Here is a 14,967-nt window from a genome sequence, read left to right on the forward strand (position 1 = left end):
TAATATGACTCTGTGTATTTTTAATATAACAGCACATCTTTGAACTGTAGAGACCTATGGAATAAAAGACAGGGTTGGCAGTGAGCAGCATGACAATCACTTCCTGACGTGCTCACAGTTCTTAGCCTAGAGAAGAAATAAAAAGCTTGGTCAAATCATCTGTTCCTTTAGCAGATTCACTCATCTTGTTTTTTGGTGATCTAGGGGTTTCTATGCAAGTATGTCTTTGAGCCCAGTTAGAGGTAACAACTCTAATTTTTCTTTTGCAGAAGTTCTCCAGTAGTTAGGGTTTGATATTACACAATGGTTTAATCTATTTTATGTTCTCAAATTACTTTGCATCTTCTTTCTCAGTTTGTCTTCTCTAGTTATGGGCTCCTAAGTGGCTACACATATGTGTCATCATAGTTTGATTGAAATTTTTTTTTAAAAAGTATTTAAATAGAAATACTAGGAGATTTTTTAAATATAAATTTGTTTCTCTCTAAGATCTCGGTTAATCTTGTAATCTGTAGCTGTGTATACTGTCTTATAGCAGTCAATTTTGGATGATGATATGCTGTAATGATTGCCCTTTTCAGTGCTTCATGACTATGTGCTTCAATTCTTTTCTCTATCTTTTGTCCCAGAAAGATTATACCTCACTGCTATTTTTCTTATTTATTTCAGGAAAACAAATGAGAACTTCTAAAATCATAAGAACATAGGATAATTCTGGTAGGAAGGGGCCTCTACAGGACCTCTAGTTCACCCTCCTGCTCAAAGTAGGATCAGCTCTGAGGTCAGATCCAGTTGCTCAGGGCTTTATCCAGTTGAGTCTTGAAACCTTCAAGGAAGGAGACTGGAGATTAAACTCTTCCAATGTTTGATTGTTCTCCCTGTAGCCAGATGGAACAATTCTTGTTTATTTGTTTATGCTGTTTGTCTCTTATCCTCACACTATGCACCGCTATTAAAAGCCGAGCTGTGTCTTCTTGATAACATAGACTTTAACAGGCTGCTGTTAGGTGCCTCTGAAGCCTTCTTTTCTTCAGGCTAAACAACCCCAGTTCCTTCAGCCTCTCACAAAGCATGTGCTCCGTATCTCTGAGCATCTTCATGACATTTTGCCCTTCCTCCAGTTAATTGATGTTTTTCTTGTACTGGGTGCTCTGAAACTGGATGTGGTACTCGAGATGTGGTCTTGAAATACAAGAAATTATTTTTAAACATTAGAAAAAAGTTCTTTACTGTAAAGGTGATTGAACTCTGGAACTGTTTGGTCAGAGAGGTTGTAGAGTTTTCATCTTTGAAGTTCAAAACCTGACAGCAGATGGCCTTGAGCAGCTTGATCCAGTCCACCCTACTTTGGGCAAGGGTTGGGCTTAGATGGTCTCCAGAGGTCCCTACCAACCTCAGTGATTCCATAATGAGTGCAAATAATCATTCCCTTTCATCTACTGGCCCAGGAGGCTGCTGGCCACCTTTGCTGCCAGAGCATACCACTGGCTCAGTCTGAGCTTGCTGTCTATTGAGGCTTCCAGGTCCTTGTCCTCAGAACTCCTCCCCAGCCAGTTTGTCTTCAGCCTGCATTCTTGCAAGCTGCTCTAATTCTGATTTATAAAAACCTGTTTCTGAGGGTTTGTGTGTGCAAAATATGTCTAAATAAGGCCGTCATTGTTGATTATTTTCAACACATTAGTTGATAATTTCACATTTGTAATCTATATAACAGTATCTTGGTGCATTCCTACTGTGAATGAGAATCATGTATTCCTAGGGCTTTTTTATAGGTAGTTAATTTCCAGAACTATTTTGTCTTGTATTTCAAGTTGAACAATCAAAAGATAAAACGTTTCACATGTCAATCCGCCATGCTCATGATAAAGCTGGTTGTCTTTAGAACACTTCTAAATTTTAGATGATGCATGAGTATTTTTGCATTTCCACCTGTAGGAATAATGGCTGTGCATATGGGAAAACTAGAACTTATCCCACAAGTATTTTTCCACTTAATTAAGTAGACATTCCCATATATCCATCGTAATTAGCTTTTTTAATTACTAAATCATCCTTTATAACACTTCCCCCAACAGACTCCCGTTGACATTCAAGTAAAAAGCTCACGCCACTTGAAAACGTAATGTTCATGTATAAAATAGAGTATAGCCCTTCATTTTAACTTCAGATATAATGGTAATAAAATAACCAAAGGGGAAATATATGCATTGCATAATGATCTAACCAGATGTGTTAAAAATAGAAATAAAATATTAATATAATTATTTATCAGGCTGTGGGAATTTTTAGAATAAAAGGGAGATAATTCATTTCTAGGGACAGGAGTATGCTGAGGTATTACCTATTACCTATTTTTATAGCTGATTAAATAGCAAGATTTATAATCTTCAGAGAGAAACCTGCAAAGTTCTTTCTTGCTCCTGAGTTATGGAAAGTTGTTGCTAACGTGTGCCTCAAGTCTGAATTGTGGATGGGTGGATGGAATGCTGCTTGGAAAGCCTTCTAGAGGTTTGCAGGAGCAGATAAGTAGCATAAATATGGAGCTCAAATGTTGAGAAGTACAAACAGAAATAATTGATACTAGCTCTTCTGAAAATTCCTCACAGGACCTTCCAAAGGTTTATTTTTAAGGTAAAATATTTTTCTTTATTAAGTTCTTCATTAAACTCTTGCAAGACAAGTTTTTTTTATTATGTCTGCAGTTCATTTGGGTAGCTAGTTTAGAGTTACGATAAATTGCAGATCTGTTGCCGGAGAATATGAATTCCTTTGTCAACACAGATATAAGAACTACGTACTGTAAGTGTCTGCATTTGTCTCTTTTCTGTCTTATCTGTCATCTGAGCTGTGTCTCTATTACATATGTGCTTTCATGCATGGGTCAAGTTTCTGTATCGCAGGTACCACAGGTCTAGTTGTGCAAATGCAGTGATAGCTTGTCTAGGATTTCTGAGTATGCATCAGCCCAACGCTTCTGATAAGCTTAGCTAAATGGAGAAAGTAGTCTTTTGTCTCACCTTCCTCGGCTGAGCATAGCACCGCAAATGTGGTGTGTTCAGGGAAAATGTGATATGTGATGTGACTGTGTCTCAAGCAGTCTTCAGAGTCTCCACTAACATCGTATAGCTGATATTTAAAGACAGTACTGCAATCGTGCTCCAATTTCTATATAAACAGATCCTAATGCCAGTCAGAATTGTATGTTTTAGAAATGTGGAAGTCCTGTCAGGAATTGTCAGAAATGCTAGCAGTAGTTAATTCTGTATGTAACATTTAAGCTGCATATTCATGCTCTGTGTCAGTTTCTGCAGCTACGATCGCTGTACCCCCATCTGTGAGACAGAACTTCCGTATGGTGATGAGTGTTTCGTAATTTCCAGAAATCCAGATTGTTCGTTTCATGCTAGTGTCTTGTCCAAGTGGGATCCTGAGAATGACAAAACATGGTGGTATTTTTTTTTCTCTTGAAGCTACGACTATTCTAAGCAAACCCAATGGATTGCTTGATCAGAATTGTGTTTTTAAAACACTAATAAAAGTAACAGCTTTTTATTTTAGAATTCAAGTGCAAGCAGTGTTGTAAAACTTCATGAATGATAATATGTATATTTACAGGGATGACTACTGATGATTGCAAACCTGTCTTGCAGAAAGTGAGTTTATTGTTGAATAGGGACTTCTGATGAATAGACAATAGCTTGGGATTACTGTTATTCTTTTCATTATCAATTCCTTTCGTAAAGCTATTTCTAAATTATGAACAATTTTAGATACAAATACACAATTTTTCCAATGTAGATATTAAGTGGAAAGTAATAAACATGAGAAATTTCATGAGAAATAGATTCTGCAGTTAGGGCAAGCATTTGTGTCTGTTCAGGATTCTAAAATGGATTTTCTTCTCATGAGAAATGGACAACTTCAGCATTTTTAGTAATCACTTATCAAATGGTACCCCTAAATGATGTTTCTCTGTTACTCTATCGGCATGCCTTCTGAAACATAAGCACAGCCACAACAGGTGCTTCTATCCAAAATTCTTTCTGTATTCATGCTCAGTTGTCTGCTTCTATTTTTCTGAGATAATGTTTGAGCAAGTGCTGTTATATTTAGTTTTAAACTTAGAGTGAGGGAAAAGAAGATTCAAATTAGAACAAGAACCTAGAAATTTTTCTGTAAGCAAGTTTTGCTTTTCTCAATTCAAGAGAATGTTCTTACACAGAATACACATAAAGTATTGATAAGAATGAATACTATTAAGGACTGACTTTTTTTGAGGGCAAAACACATGCAGTATTGTGTCATTCTCTGTGTTTTTTTTGTTTTCCAAAGGACCTTCAGAACTTCAAAGTCTTGTTTGAAGGTCCTTCTCCTTATTTCGGCTGAGATGGAGCTAATTTTTTTTTCTCAGTAACTGCTGTGTTTTGGATTTAGTATAGGATTTGATATTTGAAGAAGGTTGGTAATACACTGATGTTGTTAGTTGTTGCTAAGAGATGAAAGACATTTTCCAGCTTCCCAAGTTTCACTAATGTGCAGGTGCAGGAAGCTGGGAGGGTCACTAAAGTGGAGGACTTATATCCCTCTGTATTGATTTGAAAAGATTGAATCCATCACTAGAATACTCAGCGTCAGGATGCCTGGTAAGAATTTCAGAGGCAGTTGCTAACTCTGCTCAGTTTGAAATATATTTGTGATTATCTCCTTTGAGGGTCTCTGGTAATGGGTAATGGTGACGATCCATGCTCCAAAGTGCTTCAGTATGAGGGGAATGGAGTGGGGTGGATATGACATCAGATCTTGAAAATGGTTTCAAGGGGATTCAGGAGAGCTCAGAGAATTAGACATGCACATCAGTAAAGTTTGTAAAAGTGTAAAAATAAACAGAATTAATGGTTAAAAGATAAAATCCATATTATTTGATATTTTTATAACTCCTGTAAAGTAGCACAAATCTGGGAGCTTTTGGAAGGAGTCAATGAGTCAATGACAACTGTATGGTTTAATTGCCTTTCCAAAATGCGTTTTGATAAAAGTCATTTACCAGAAGTTCATAAAGAAGCTAGACATCCATGCTAGAACTTTACTACTTTTAAAACCTAAAATGAGCTTGTGCTCAGTATGCTCTATGCTGTTCTAATCCCTTCTGTCCATCCCACTTTGAAATGATGGATTGAAAGTTAAAAAGTAAATAATGGAGCAAGATAAGTGTGATCAAAGGCATGCAACAGTTTCTGGGTGATGGATTAAGTTCCTCATCTTGGATGACTTAGCTAAGTGGAGGAATGTAATAGAAGTCTTTAAAATGATGAGCTGCATGAAGAAGGTGAATTGGGAGTAGTTGCTTTCCATCTCTTCTGATGCAAGAGCTGGATAGTGTCTCATAATACTGCTGAGTGAGAGGCTTAAAAAAAGACTGGTCGAGTGACTAAACTGTGCGTCTTCTTGCCAAAGGATGGAAAATATTTTACCTGGGTTTAGAACCTGAACAGTTTGAAATGTGGTTGAAGAAAAGTCTTTAAACAACTTTAATTACCAAGATACCACCTTGAGTTAGGGATATCTCAGCGCTGCAAACTGGAAGCTGAAAGAATGCTGCAGGCTCCCTGCGGGTTCATTTTGCTCGGATCGTCCCCCTGTAGGCATTTGCTGCTGACTGCTCTTAAAGCGTTAAAAACAAAATGGTTCTTCTATCTCGCCCGGTACCCAATGTTAAGTCTGTAACAATGCCTTTGCTTGGGACCTCAGGTAGTAGAAAATTGAGGGCATTGGTAGGATTTATCCTGAGGGCTGTAGTTGTCCTTCAGGACAGGTGTCTTCAGAAGCTCCTAAAGAGCCTGTGCCTCTTTGGAAGCCAATAATGCAGTTTTGTAGCCTGTGACTGAGAGTAAAATTTTCAGGAAGAGAACAAATCTATTTGTAATCGAATCTGAATACTTATATAGAAGGCATTGTTTTCTGTGTTTTACATGAAATATACTGTGCTATCAATGCACTTCAGAATAAAAATATTTTATTTTCTACCTAAAATTTACAGCATCAGATTTTTGGATTGTAAGTGTCTATATTTATGATTTCTAGCTCTCACCTGATTTGAACTGTTGTCTGGCCTATGCCATTATCAGAAAATATACCCCGAGCACTTCTTTTATTGCTACTTTAACAGTTTCTGTAATTTATAATGCATCCACTTGTATAAAACTGAGGTTTGATTACATAATCCAGTAGACTACTTAGTCTTTGATTCTGAGTCTGTGTATACTGTTATAACACAAGAATCATTATCTACTTTTTAATAAGATGTTGCTTTCTCCATCCTGTTATGTAGGAAAAAATAAGATATTGTTTTCCGTGTAGAAAAGTTTGGGCTGTAGTGCTTTATAAATCTCTTTCCTACTACATAGGAAATTTTAACTTCTTAAAAGTCGAGCTTAATAATTGCAAAGGTTGAAAGATCTTTTCTTTTAAAGGAGTTATCTTGGAGAAATCATGGAACACGCTATGGAGTATGTGCAAACGGGATGCTCCAGCGTACACTTCTGTATTTGTTCTGGTGCATGCATGCTTTCTCTCTCCTGAATGATGTTTAAGATTGAATTTGCATTATAATTTCCAGCCTCAAGAAAGCTTGTGGCTGAACTGTGCCTACCGTTGATAGTGTTAATACACGTAGTAGCTGTCATCATCTAAGTGTCATGCTTCCCTCCCACCTGCCCTCACCTTTTCACATAACTTTGAGAGCAAGATGAATCAAGATTTTTGATAGAAATTTGCTTAGAGGATTCACAAATATGTGAGTGAAGTACTTAAATGAGTTTAAAAGTTACATTGAGGAGATCCCTTTCTGAGACAATGAGAAAAAGATACAGATTCAGAAAGGTGGTGGTTTGTTTTTTTTTTTTTTTGAGTGGTCTTTTGTTCATGTGATTAATATACTTGAATGTACCTAAATTGATGTATAGGAATTCTTAAATTTACATGAGCAGAGAAAATAGACATCCAGGTATGCCATGTGCAGATTACTTAATGTGTCCTTTATATTTCAAAGCTCTGATCTGATTGATAAAACCTTATTAAAAACAAGCAATCAACACATGATGACTTTGTGTCAAAACTTTCCATTTGGTTCTGTAAATGGTTCTGATATTTTTATTGTTGTTAAGGAACAGCACGTGTGACCTGAAAAGATGAGAAGCACTGTGCCTGTGCTTGGGCTTGGCTGCAGTAATTCTTGTCAAATTAGTGACAGTGTTTTTTCTTTTCAGTTTGGCTGTCTCTGTTTCTCCTTCTATGATAACTGTGAAAGATTATTTTCCTTTCCTCTTCAGTTTTCTTTTTCTCTTAAAGTTATCCCATCATCACCTATTTCAAGAAAAAGGTGGGGGACCTTGCTTAGGTTAAGCTAAGTCTGAATTTTCATTAGTAAAGGTCATATGTGCAGTGTATTAAGTAGCGAGTAAGATTCTGTATCATTCAGAGGGCATTGTTTCCCTAAGGTTCTTAGCTTAGAGAGTTGCAAATCTGTTTCATTTTCTGACCCTGGGAAACCAATTTTAATACTCTGAAATTCCTTCTGTATATTTTTAAATAATATAAATCAGTGCAGGAGGATGAAGGACCTAAAATGTTAAAATGCATGATGTGTGATAAGAAAAGTTGCCCTTTGAAACTTGAAAATATTTCCTAAGGAACGAGTAGAAAAAGTAATATAGTATGTTTTCATTTGTGTGTGTATGTAAATGTATAAAGTATATATATCTGTTTATTTATACGGACAGAAGGATATATATATTACTTTCAAATTTGTTATATGCAATTAATGATATATATGTTATATATACTTAGTATGCATTTGATTCCTTCTGTGTATGCTTACAGCTGCCTTTGTACTTATACACCACATCACGTTCACAAATGCTATTTACATTCCTTTTTCCATGTGTAATTCAAATAACTGAAGAAGTCAGAAAGAAAGATTTTTCACGTCTGTTATGAACTCATCATTATGAAGTACCTGCAGTAGTTTGGAAGAGATTTAAAATTAAAATAACGTGGGGATACATTGAATGTACTTAACAGTTGCTTTGGAAGTACATCTAACACGCACTTAAAAAGCATCTGTGTTCTTTTTAGCACTCCATCATAAGTTAGCAATATTTTGAAAAATAGCTGTCAGTGCTGTGGCTGTGTATGGTGATTAGAAGTGGAGTATATTTGTTACAATATGCATCAGAGTGACTAATAAGAATCTTATTTATATATGTGGTTGAAAATACTAGGATCTACCTTGGTGTTTGGTTCCTGATAGACAAATTAAAAATGCTGTTGATGCATGGTGTAGCTATTCCAACATTTGGAGGATATTAAAAATGCAAGCGGGACCATCCTTATTTCACTCAATGTCACTTGCTCAGTGTATCCACAGAAAAGGTTACTTTAGGACTCACTTTTCAAAGTAAACACCTTTCCAAGTTATATCTTACTGTCAGCATTCAGAACACAGCTAACCAAATGGTTGGGACTTGATACTCAGTAGTTAAACATGCTTTTAAAAGCTATAATCTTTCTCTCCCTATCTTTTTGTAAGCATGGGACGATAATCCCAGTTAAATTTGTTAGGTGCTTTTTTTTTTTGTGTTTTCACTTTCAAATCAAGTTGCTTCCATTTAGAATTTCTCTCACCTTTAGAAAAATGTAAGGAATTACCTAACACTTTTTTTTTCATGTTTAGTGAGAGATATAATTGAAATATTTTATTTTAAATTATAGTTGTTATTTTTTGAGAAGAAGTCTTACCAGACCTAGCTGTAGTTGCGGGGCACTGAGGTGGTTATATTAGCCTGTACAGAATAAGTGCAGGCTACTGACACAAAGATACGAGACAGAAGCAAGTTTTGAGCCCTTGTGACATTATAAAGTCTTAACTTTCTGTTCTGTAAGGTGAAACTAATTACGTGTCAGAGTCTGAACTAGCTATTATAACCGTTCAGCTGTGAAGTCAGTTAGCATATTTCACTGAAACTATGTTGGAAGGTATCTGAGCAGAACGTCAAGGAATTTAGATATTACACCCCAATGCATGAACTTATGTTTATCATCTATCCTGTTGTGTATTGTTGTGTAATATCTTGTGTGTTGTATATTGCTGGGTATTGTGTATTGTTGTGTAATGGTTTTAAAATAGAAGGAAGCAGATTCAGACTTGATATAAGGAAAAATTTTTTTACGATGAGGGTGGTGGAACACTGGAAGAGGTTGCCCAGAGAGGTGGTGGATGCCCCATCCCTGGAAACATTCAAGGCCAGGTTGGACAGGGCTCTGAGCAACCTGATCTGGTTGGAGGTGTCCCTGCTTCTTGCAGGGGAGCTGGACTAGATGACCTTTCAAGATCCCTTCCAACCCAAACCATTCTGTGATTCTATGATTCACGCATACTTTGTCATATGTGAATAGTTACCAGAAAGTTTCAGGAACAGTGGTTACAAATATAAGATGGTTTATGTTAACTGTTTGCTGAAGATCTGTTGAGACAAGACAATCATATTCTCAGTTACTTATGACTTTTTCAGAATTTGTCTTTTGCTTAATATCAAATATCATGGTCAAAGTTACACAAGGAATGAATGAAGAAATTTGACAAAGATTTGTGGGATGAGTAATGAAATGTTCCTGTGAGGTCCCACAACTGTGAGGGGGAATAGGCAGTACAGGTGATTACTGTAACACATATTTCTGCAAAAGTTAGCAGAGAACTTGTATTGGGTTTATGTGGCAAGGTTTTGGTAAAAGGGGAGCTGCAGGGGTATATTCTGTGAGATGAGGCCCTGTGTTGGACAGAGCCAGTTCTAGCCAGCTCCAAGATGGACCTGTCAGTAGCCAAAGCTGAGCCCATCAGTGATGCTGGTGGTGCCTCTGTGGTAACATATTTAAGAAAGGGTGAAAAACACTGCAGCAGCCCTGAGAGAAACAACCCTGCAGATGCCAAGGTCAGTGAAGAAGGAGGGGGAGGAGGTGCTGCAGGAACAGATATTCCCCTGCAGCCCGTGGTGCAGCCCATGGTGAAGCAGGCTCCCCCCTGCAGCCCATAGAGGCCCATGGAGGAGCAGAGATCCACCTGCAGCCCATGGAGGACCTCACACTGAGGCAGGTGGCTGCCTGAAGGTGGCTGTGACCCCGTGGGAAGCCTGCGCTGGAGCAGGCTCCTGGCAAGAACTGTGGCCTGTGGAGAGGAGCTCACATGGAATCAGGCTTTCTGGCAGGACATATGGCCCATGGGGAGTGGCAGAGATGACGAGTTATGAGCTGACCGCAGTTCCCGTTCCCCATCCTTCTGCGCTGCTTGGAGGGCAGGAGGTGGAAGAGTTGGGAGTAAACTTGTGTCAAATTTTTAAGCTGGTATCACTGATTAAATTGTGTAATAGAGGAATTAAAATCTGAACCACTGTTGTTCTATACTGCTGTCGTGGTTTAGCTACAGTCAGCAATCAAGTACCACAGAGCTGCTCAATCACCATCTCCCTCCCCAGTGGGATCGGGGAGAGAATCTGGAAGAAAAGAGAACTCATGGGTTGAGGTAAAGACAGTTTACAAAGACAGCAAAGGAAAAGAAAATAATATATATAAAATAATGACAATAATAATAGAAACAACAACAACAATAATAATAATTGAAACAAACAACCCAACCAACCACCCGGACAAAAGTGAATGATGCACAATTTCTCACCACGCAATGACCTGATGACCAATACAGCCTGTCCTGAGCAGCAATCATGGAACAAAAAAAAAAACCAACCCTGTAAACAATCCCGGAACAATTCTGAACAGCAAGAGAAAAAAAGAGAGAGCCAGCTCACTGGCCCACTCCCCGCTTAAGTACTAAGCGTGACATTTATGGTATGGACCCAGTTGGGTCAACTGTTCTGGCTATATCTCTGCCAGCTTCGTGTACTTGCACTCTGGGGAGCCAGATAATGTCCGTGGTCTCTTTAGCAACAACTCACATCATCAGTGTGTTTGTCAGCATTCTTCACATACGAAATCCGAAATACATCAGCTACTGAGATGAAAATTAACTCCATCCTTTGACATGATTTTTTTCTTTAACTATTTTACTAGCTTTTTCCTCCACCCGTAGGCAAAAAAAGGAGCAAGAATAGTGTCTAACAATACTTTTTATGTTTGCAAAGTCCTTCTCACAGTTTTACAAACTCCAGCAAGCCAGTTACAAGTGTCACAGGAAGGAATATGTACAGAGTAATTTAATTAGAAGAGAGGACTGGAAGAGCCAACAAAGATCTGTCTTGTTAGCTGAGCCAGCACAGGTAGAAGAGTGACTCCCAGATGTGTTTATTTGCAGGTGAAATAATGAACAGAAAGGTAAATGAACAGGCAAAAGATTAAATGTAGTGAAGAGCAAACTTACCTGTTTTCAAATCCAAGGTGGCAGTTTTGGGTTGCATTTACAGGTGTGTAGGGAGTAAATGATGCTTTGAGAAGGAGAACAGTTTCAGATACATGATCACAGTTGGGAGTTGCACTACCTGGGAAGAGACTAATGATGGAAGTGGTAGTGTTTTAGCTCTGTGTTGGCTTTCAGTGTTAAATACGTGGAGATACTTTTACAGTGGATCTGTTATAGATTAAATAATTGAGTGCCATATTGCTTTACTTTGAGTATGGTACTACTTCGAGAAATAGCAGATAACTTTATTTGAATAAATAAATAGAACAGTGTATAAACATTTGAAAAAAATTGATTACAGTTTTCATTGTTAAAGTAATTTCTGTAAAGAAAATTAATATTATATTTCCTAAAGATGCCATATCGTGGTTATGATACATGACTAATACAGGAGTGTGTTGTATAAAAGGTACTGTCTCAGTGCATGGGATTGTTCCTTTGTCCCTGAAATGTGATTATAGTACATTTGAATTCTGTGTGAGACTTTCTAGTCTTTCAGTTTTGATGCTTTGTTGCACTACGGAGGATGCTCATGTTCTGTTTGAGGGACAACACCAACAAGATGAAATGGTTGCCTATTTTAGTTGGTGATTCCAGTGGAAAATGAAAAAATTCAGAGAATTATCCTTACTTCCTCATCAACACTGTTTTGGTTTATACATTGATTTCTAATATTGAATACTGTGAAAGTTCTTCTGCTAGGCCAGTAGACAACTTTGCTATAACTTTTAAAATAGCTGCTACTGTGGTCAATTACAAGTGATCAGAGCACATAATAGACTTTTTGATGCTATAAATCAGTGTTGTTGGCTGACGTACTATAACCAACATAATTATTAGTGTATAATTTTCCATTGTGAACTCTTAGGTTTCATACTTTATGGTAGTTTTATAGAATTTGAAGATTAAATTGCAATTCCATTTCGTAAAACAAATCAAAATAAAAAAAACTCCTTGTAAATATAGTAAAGAAAGTCAATATGGCCTTTTTTATAAATAAAAAGAAGTATGTCTAAACACACATAAAAATGATCTGGTATTCATCCATTTACTCTAGTGTTAAGTTAAAATTTGAAATTAAGTAAAAAAAAAAAAAATTAATGTTCCAAATTCAGTGAAAACATTTTTAAGATGATTTATGGTGTAGTTGCTCAACTCTCCAATTGATTTTCATAAATAAATTATTCAAACAATAGCAGTTGAGATGAAAAATCCTTTACCCTGGTTTTCTTTGTAGGTAGTGGTTACAGGAAAACACTTTTACATAGCAAATTTATTTTAAAATATATATTAGTAATTTTCTTTTATTGAATCTCTCTATATAAAAAAAAGGCAACAAAATAAGTTGAGTCTAGAGATTGTCAGCTAAATATTCAGAAACATTGCTATGTATTTAAATAATGTTTTTATTTAAAAAGATTGATCACTTTGGGTTTAAAGTGGAGGTATCTTTCTCTTTCTCATTGTTTCAAACTATAGTCTGTATTATGGAGCTGCAGTGGAAAAAAAAATCCAGTTAGAGTTAATACATTCAAACAAATACATGCAAATGCCCTGCCATTTCAGCTGTGTAGCTTGTGTGTTAGATTTTGATTCATGATATTAACTGTAATCTTGGGTTCAGAACAGTCATGACTCATTGAAATAGACTTCTGATTTCTTATGCTGCTGGAAGATATTATTCTGAACTTCTAAATATCAAATTCTTAGTCTGTCACTGATTAGGGTCTACATTTTCATATTTCCTACATCATTTGTGATAAAATTGTAAATTATGAGGGAAAAAAAAATCACCTTAAAAAGTCTCTAGTGTGGCACATTTTGGCATTTAAGATGACAGCCTTTTAAAGCTACTTGGACTTCTGCAATAAAGATGTAACTTCAGGGGCCCTGGATTAGCAAGGAGAGAGCAACTGATGCGGGAATAGCTATAGAGCGTGCTGTTAGAGACAGCGACTCAAGTAGGACTGTACAGTGTGATGATTTAGTACTTAACTGTACAAGCAGACCTAGGAAATGTAAAGATAAAACACAAACACCTTACAAAAACTTAGAAAAAATACATCATAAGTAATTGAAGGAAAAGAAACTTTTTTTTTCTTTTTCCCCACAAACTTATATATGTTCTCTTCTTCAGGATAACTACACATTTGCACAGCCAGGAATTCAAAAGAAAGTGAAAATGCTGGAAGAACTTGTTAGTCGTATCGATGGTAAGTCTTAAAAGCTAACCTAATTTTAAGTGATGTTTAATTGAAAGTGTTTAGTTAGAATGTTTGCAAGAAGTCAGGCCAGCATCACTGCAGTTGTCTACAATGGTGGGGTAACATCGCCTTCCTCAGATGAGGTGTCTTACTAAATCAATTTGTGGCACGCTGGCCTTTGCAAGATCACTGTCATGTATCATTTAAAAGAAAGCCACTAGAGCATGAGCCGCTTCCATTACTTTTTATTAAGGCAATATAATAAAAATTCAATGGCAATTTCTTTGCAGCAGAGTAATGACCACATACAAAAGGCAGCCAGTATTCATCTTGCATTAAGCTCAATGATTATTGTAATTCGGGCAAGTCGCGGTGGTTGTTTATGGTTGTCCTTCGGTGCTGTGTTTTGTGCCTTTGTGCATCATTTTGCTATCTGGAATGCCTGAATAATTTCTCTGTGGAATCCAATTAATTATGAACTCTGGAAATAACATCTTTAATATTATAGATAAATTACAGTGTGTGCAGGGGTAATTTTAGATTATGCTTTCATGTTTTAGCAGAGCACTTTGAAATATTTTCTACCTTCATCCTTAAAATAATTCCCTTCATGAAATGCTGACTGTCATGTTGCTAGAACAGAGTTTAATTAAATGAAATGCAAGAGATAATGCTTGCCCATTCTAAACATACTCTCTTGATAGTTTGTTAAATTAATGAACAGAGTATTAACAAAATGTTGCCAAGCAGAACTAGGCATATATTTGCAACACTAGCATGTCAATGATGAGATAGAAAAATATTTCTTACGTAGCTTGATATTTGATAATCTTCTTGGAAAGATTGGTTCTATCTTTTCATTACACATACTGTGAGTTTTTCTTGTGCGAGTGCTTACCATAGCAGGCTTTGGTTTGGCCTGCGCGTATTTACATCCCAAATATTTGATAGTGCTCTTTGTACCCTTTTAGGATGTTACAGTGTTTTTAATGACCAAAACCTAAGGGCAGGAGAACAATGTTTAGGTAATATTACGCTATCAATGTAAATATATGTAAAAGTTTTTATTGTAGATGTACTTTTTAAAAAATGTAAATGAATATGAAATCTGTAAGGGGATACTTCTGTGTATAGGGTAGCAATGAAAAAATGTATTTTATTACTTCAAAAATGATCTAACTGCTTGCAGTGTGACTTTATATGTCATTTTATGCTTATATCAATATTGGTGTTTACATTTCAATAATTTAGAAGCAAATGATTTTATATTAAATAAAATGTGTAATTATGATGCCTGTA

General features: G+C 36.4%; 1 protein-coding gene across 1 annotated transcript in view; it reads left to right on the top strand.

Annotated features, from left to right (window-relative positions):
* Positions 1–14,967, top strand: part of TBC1D22A (TBC1 domain family member 22A) — a 188,114-nt gene that overhangs the window by 77,249 nt on the left and 95,898 nt on the right. Inside the window, exon 10 of the mRNA XM_086746912.1 lies at positions 13,602–13,677. Within this exon, the coding sequence (XP_086603038.1) occupies positions 13,602–13,677 (76 nt within the window). The remainder of the gene's footprint in view (positions 1–13,601; positions 13,678–14,967) is intronic.

This window comes from Chlamydotis macqueenii, chromosome 1 (assembly GCF_036417535.1).
Source record: "Chlamydotis macqueenii isolate bChlMac1 chromosome 1, bChlMac1.mat, whole genome shotgun sequence".
Classification (NCBI taxonomy): Eukaryota; Metazoa; Chordata; class Aves; order Otidiformes; family Otididae; genus Chlamydotis; species Chlamydotis macqueenii.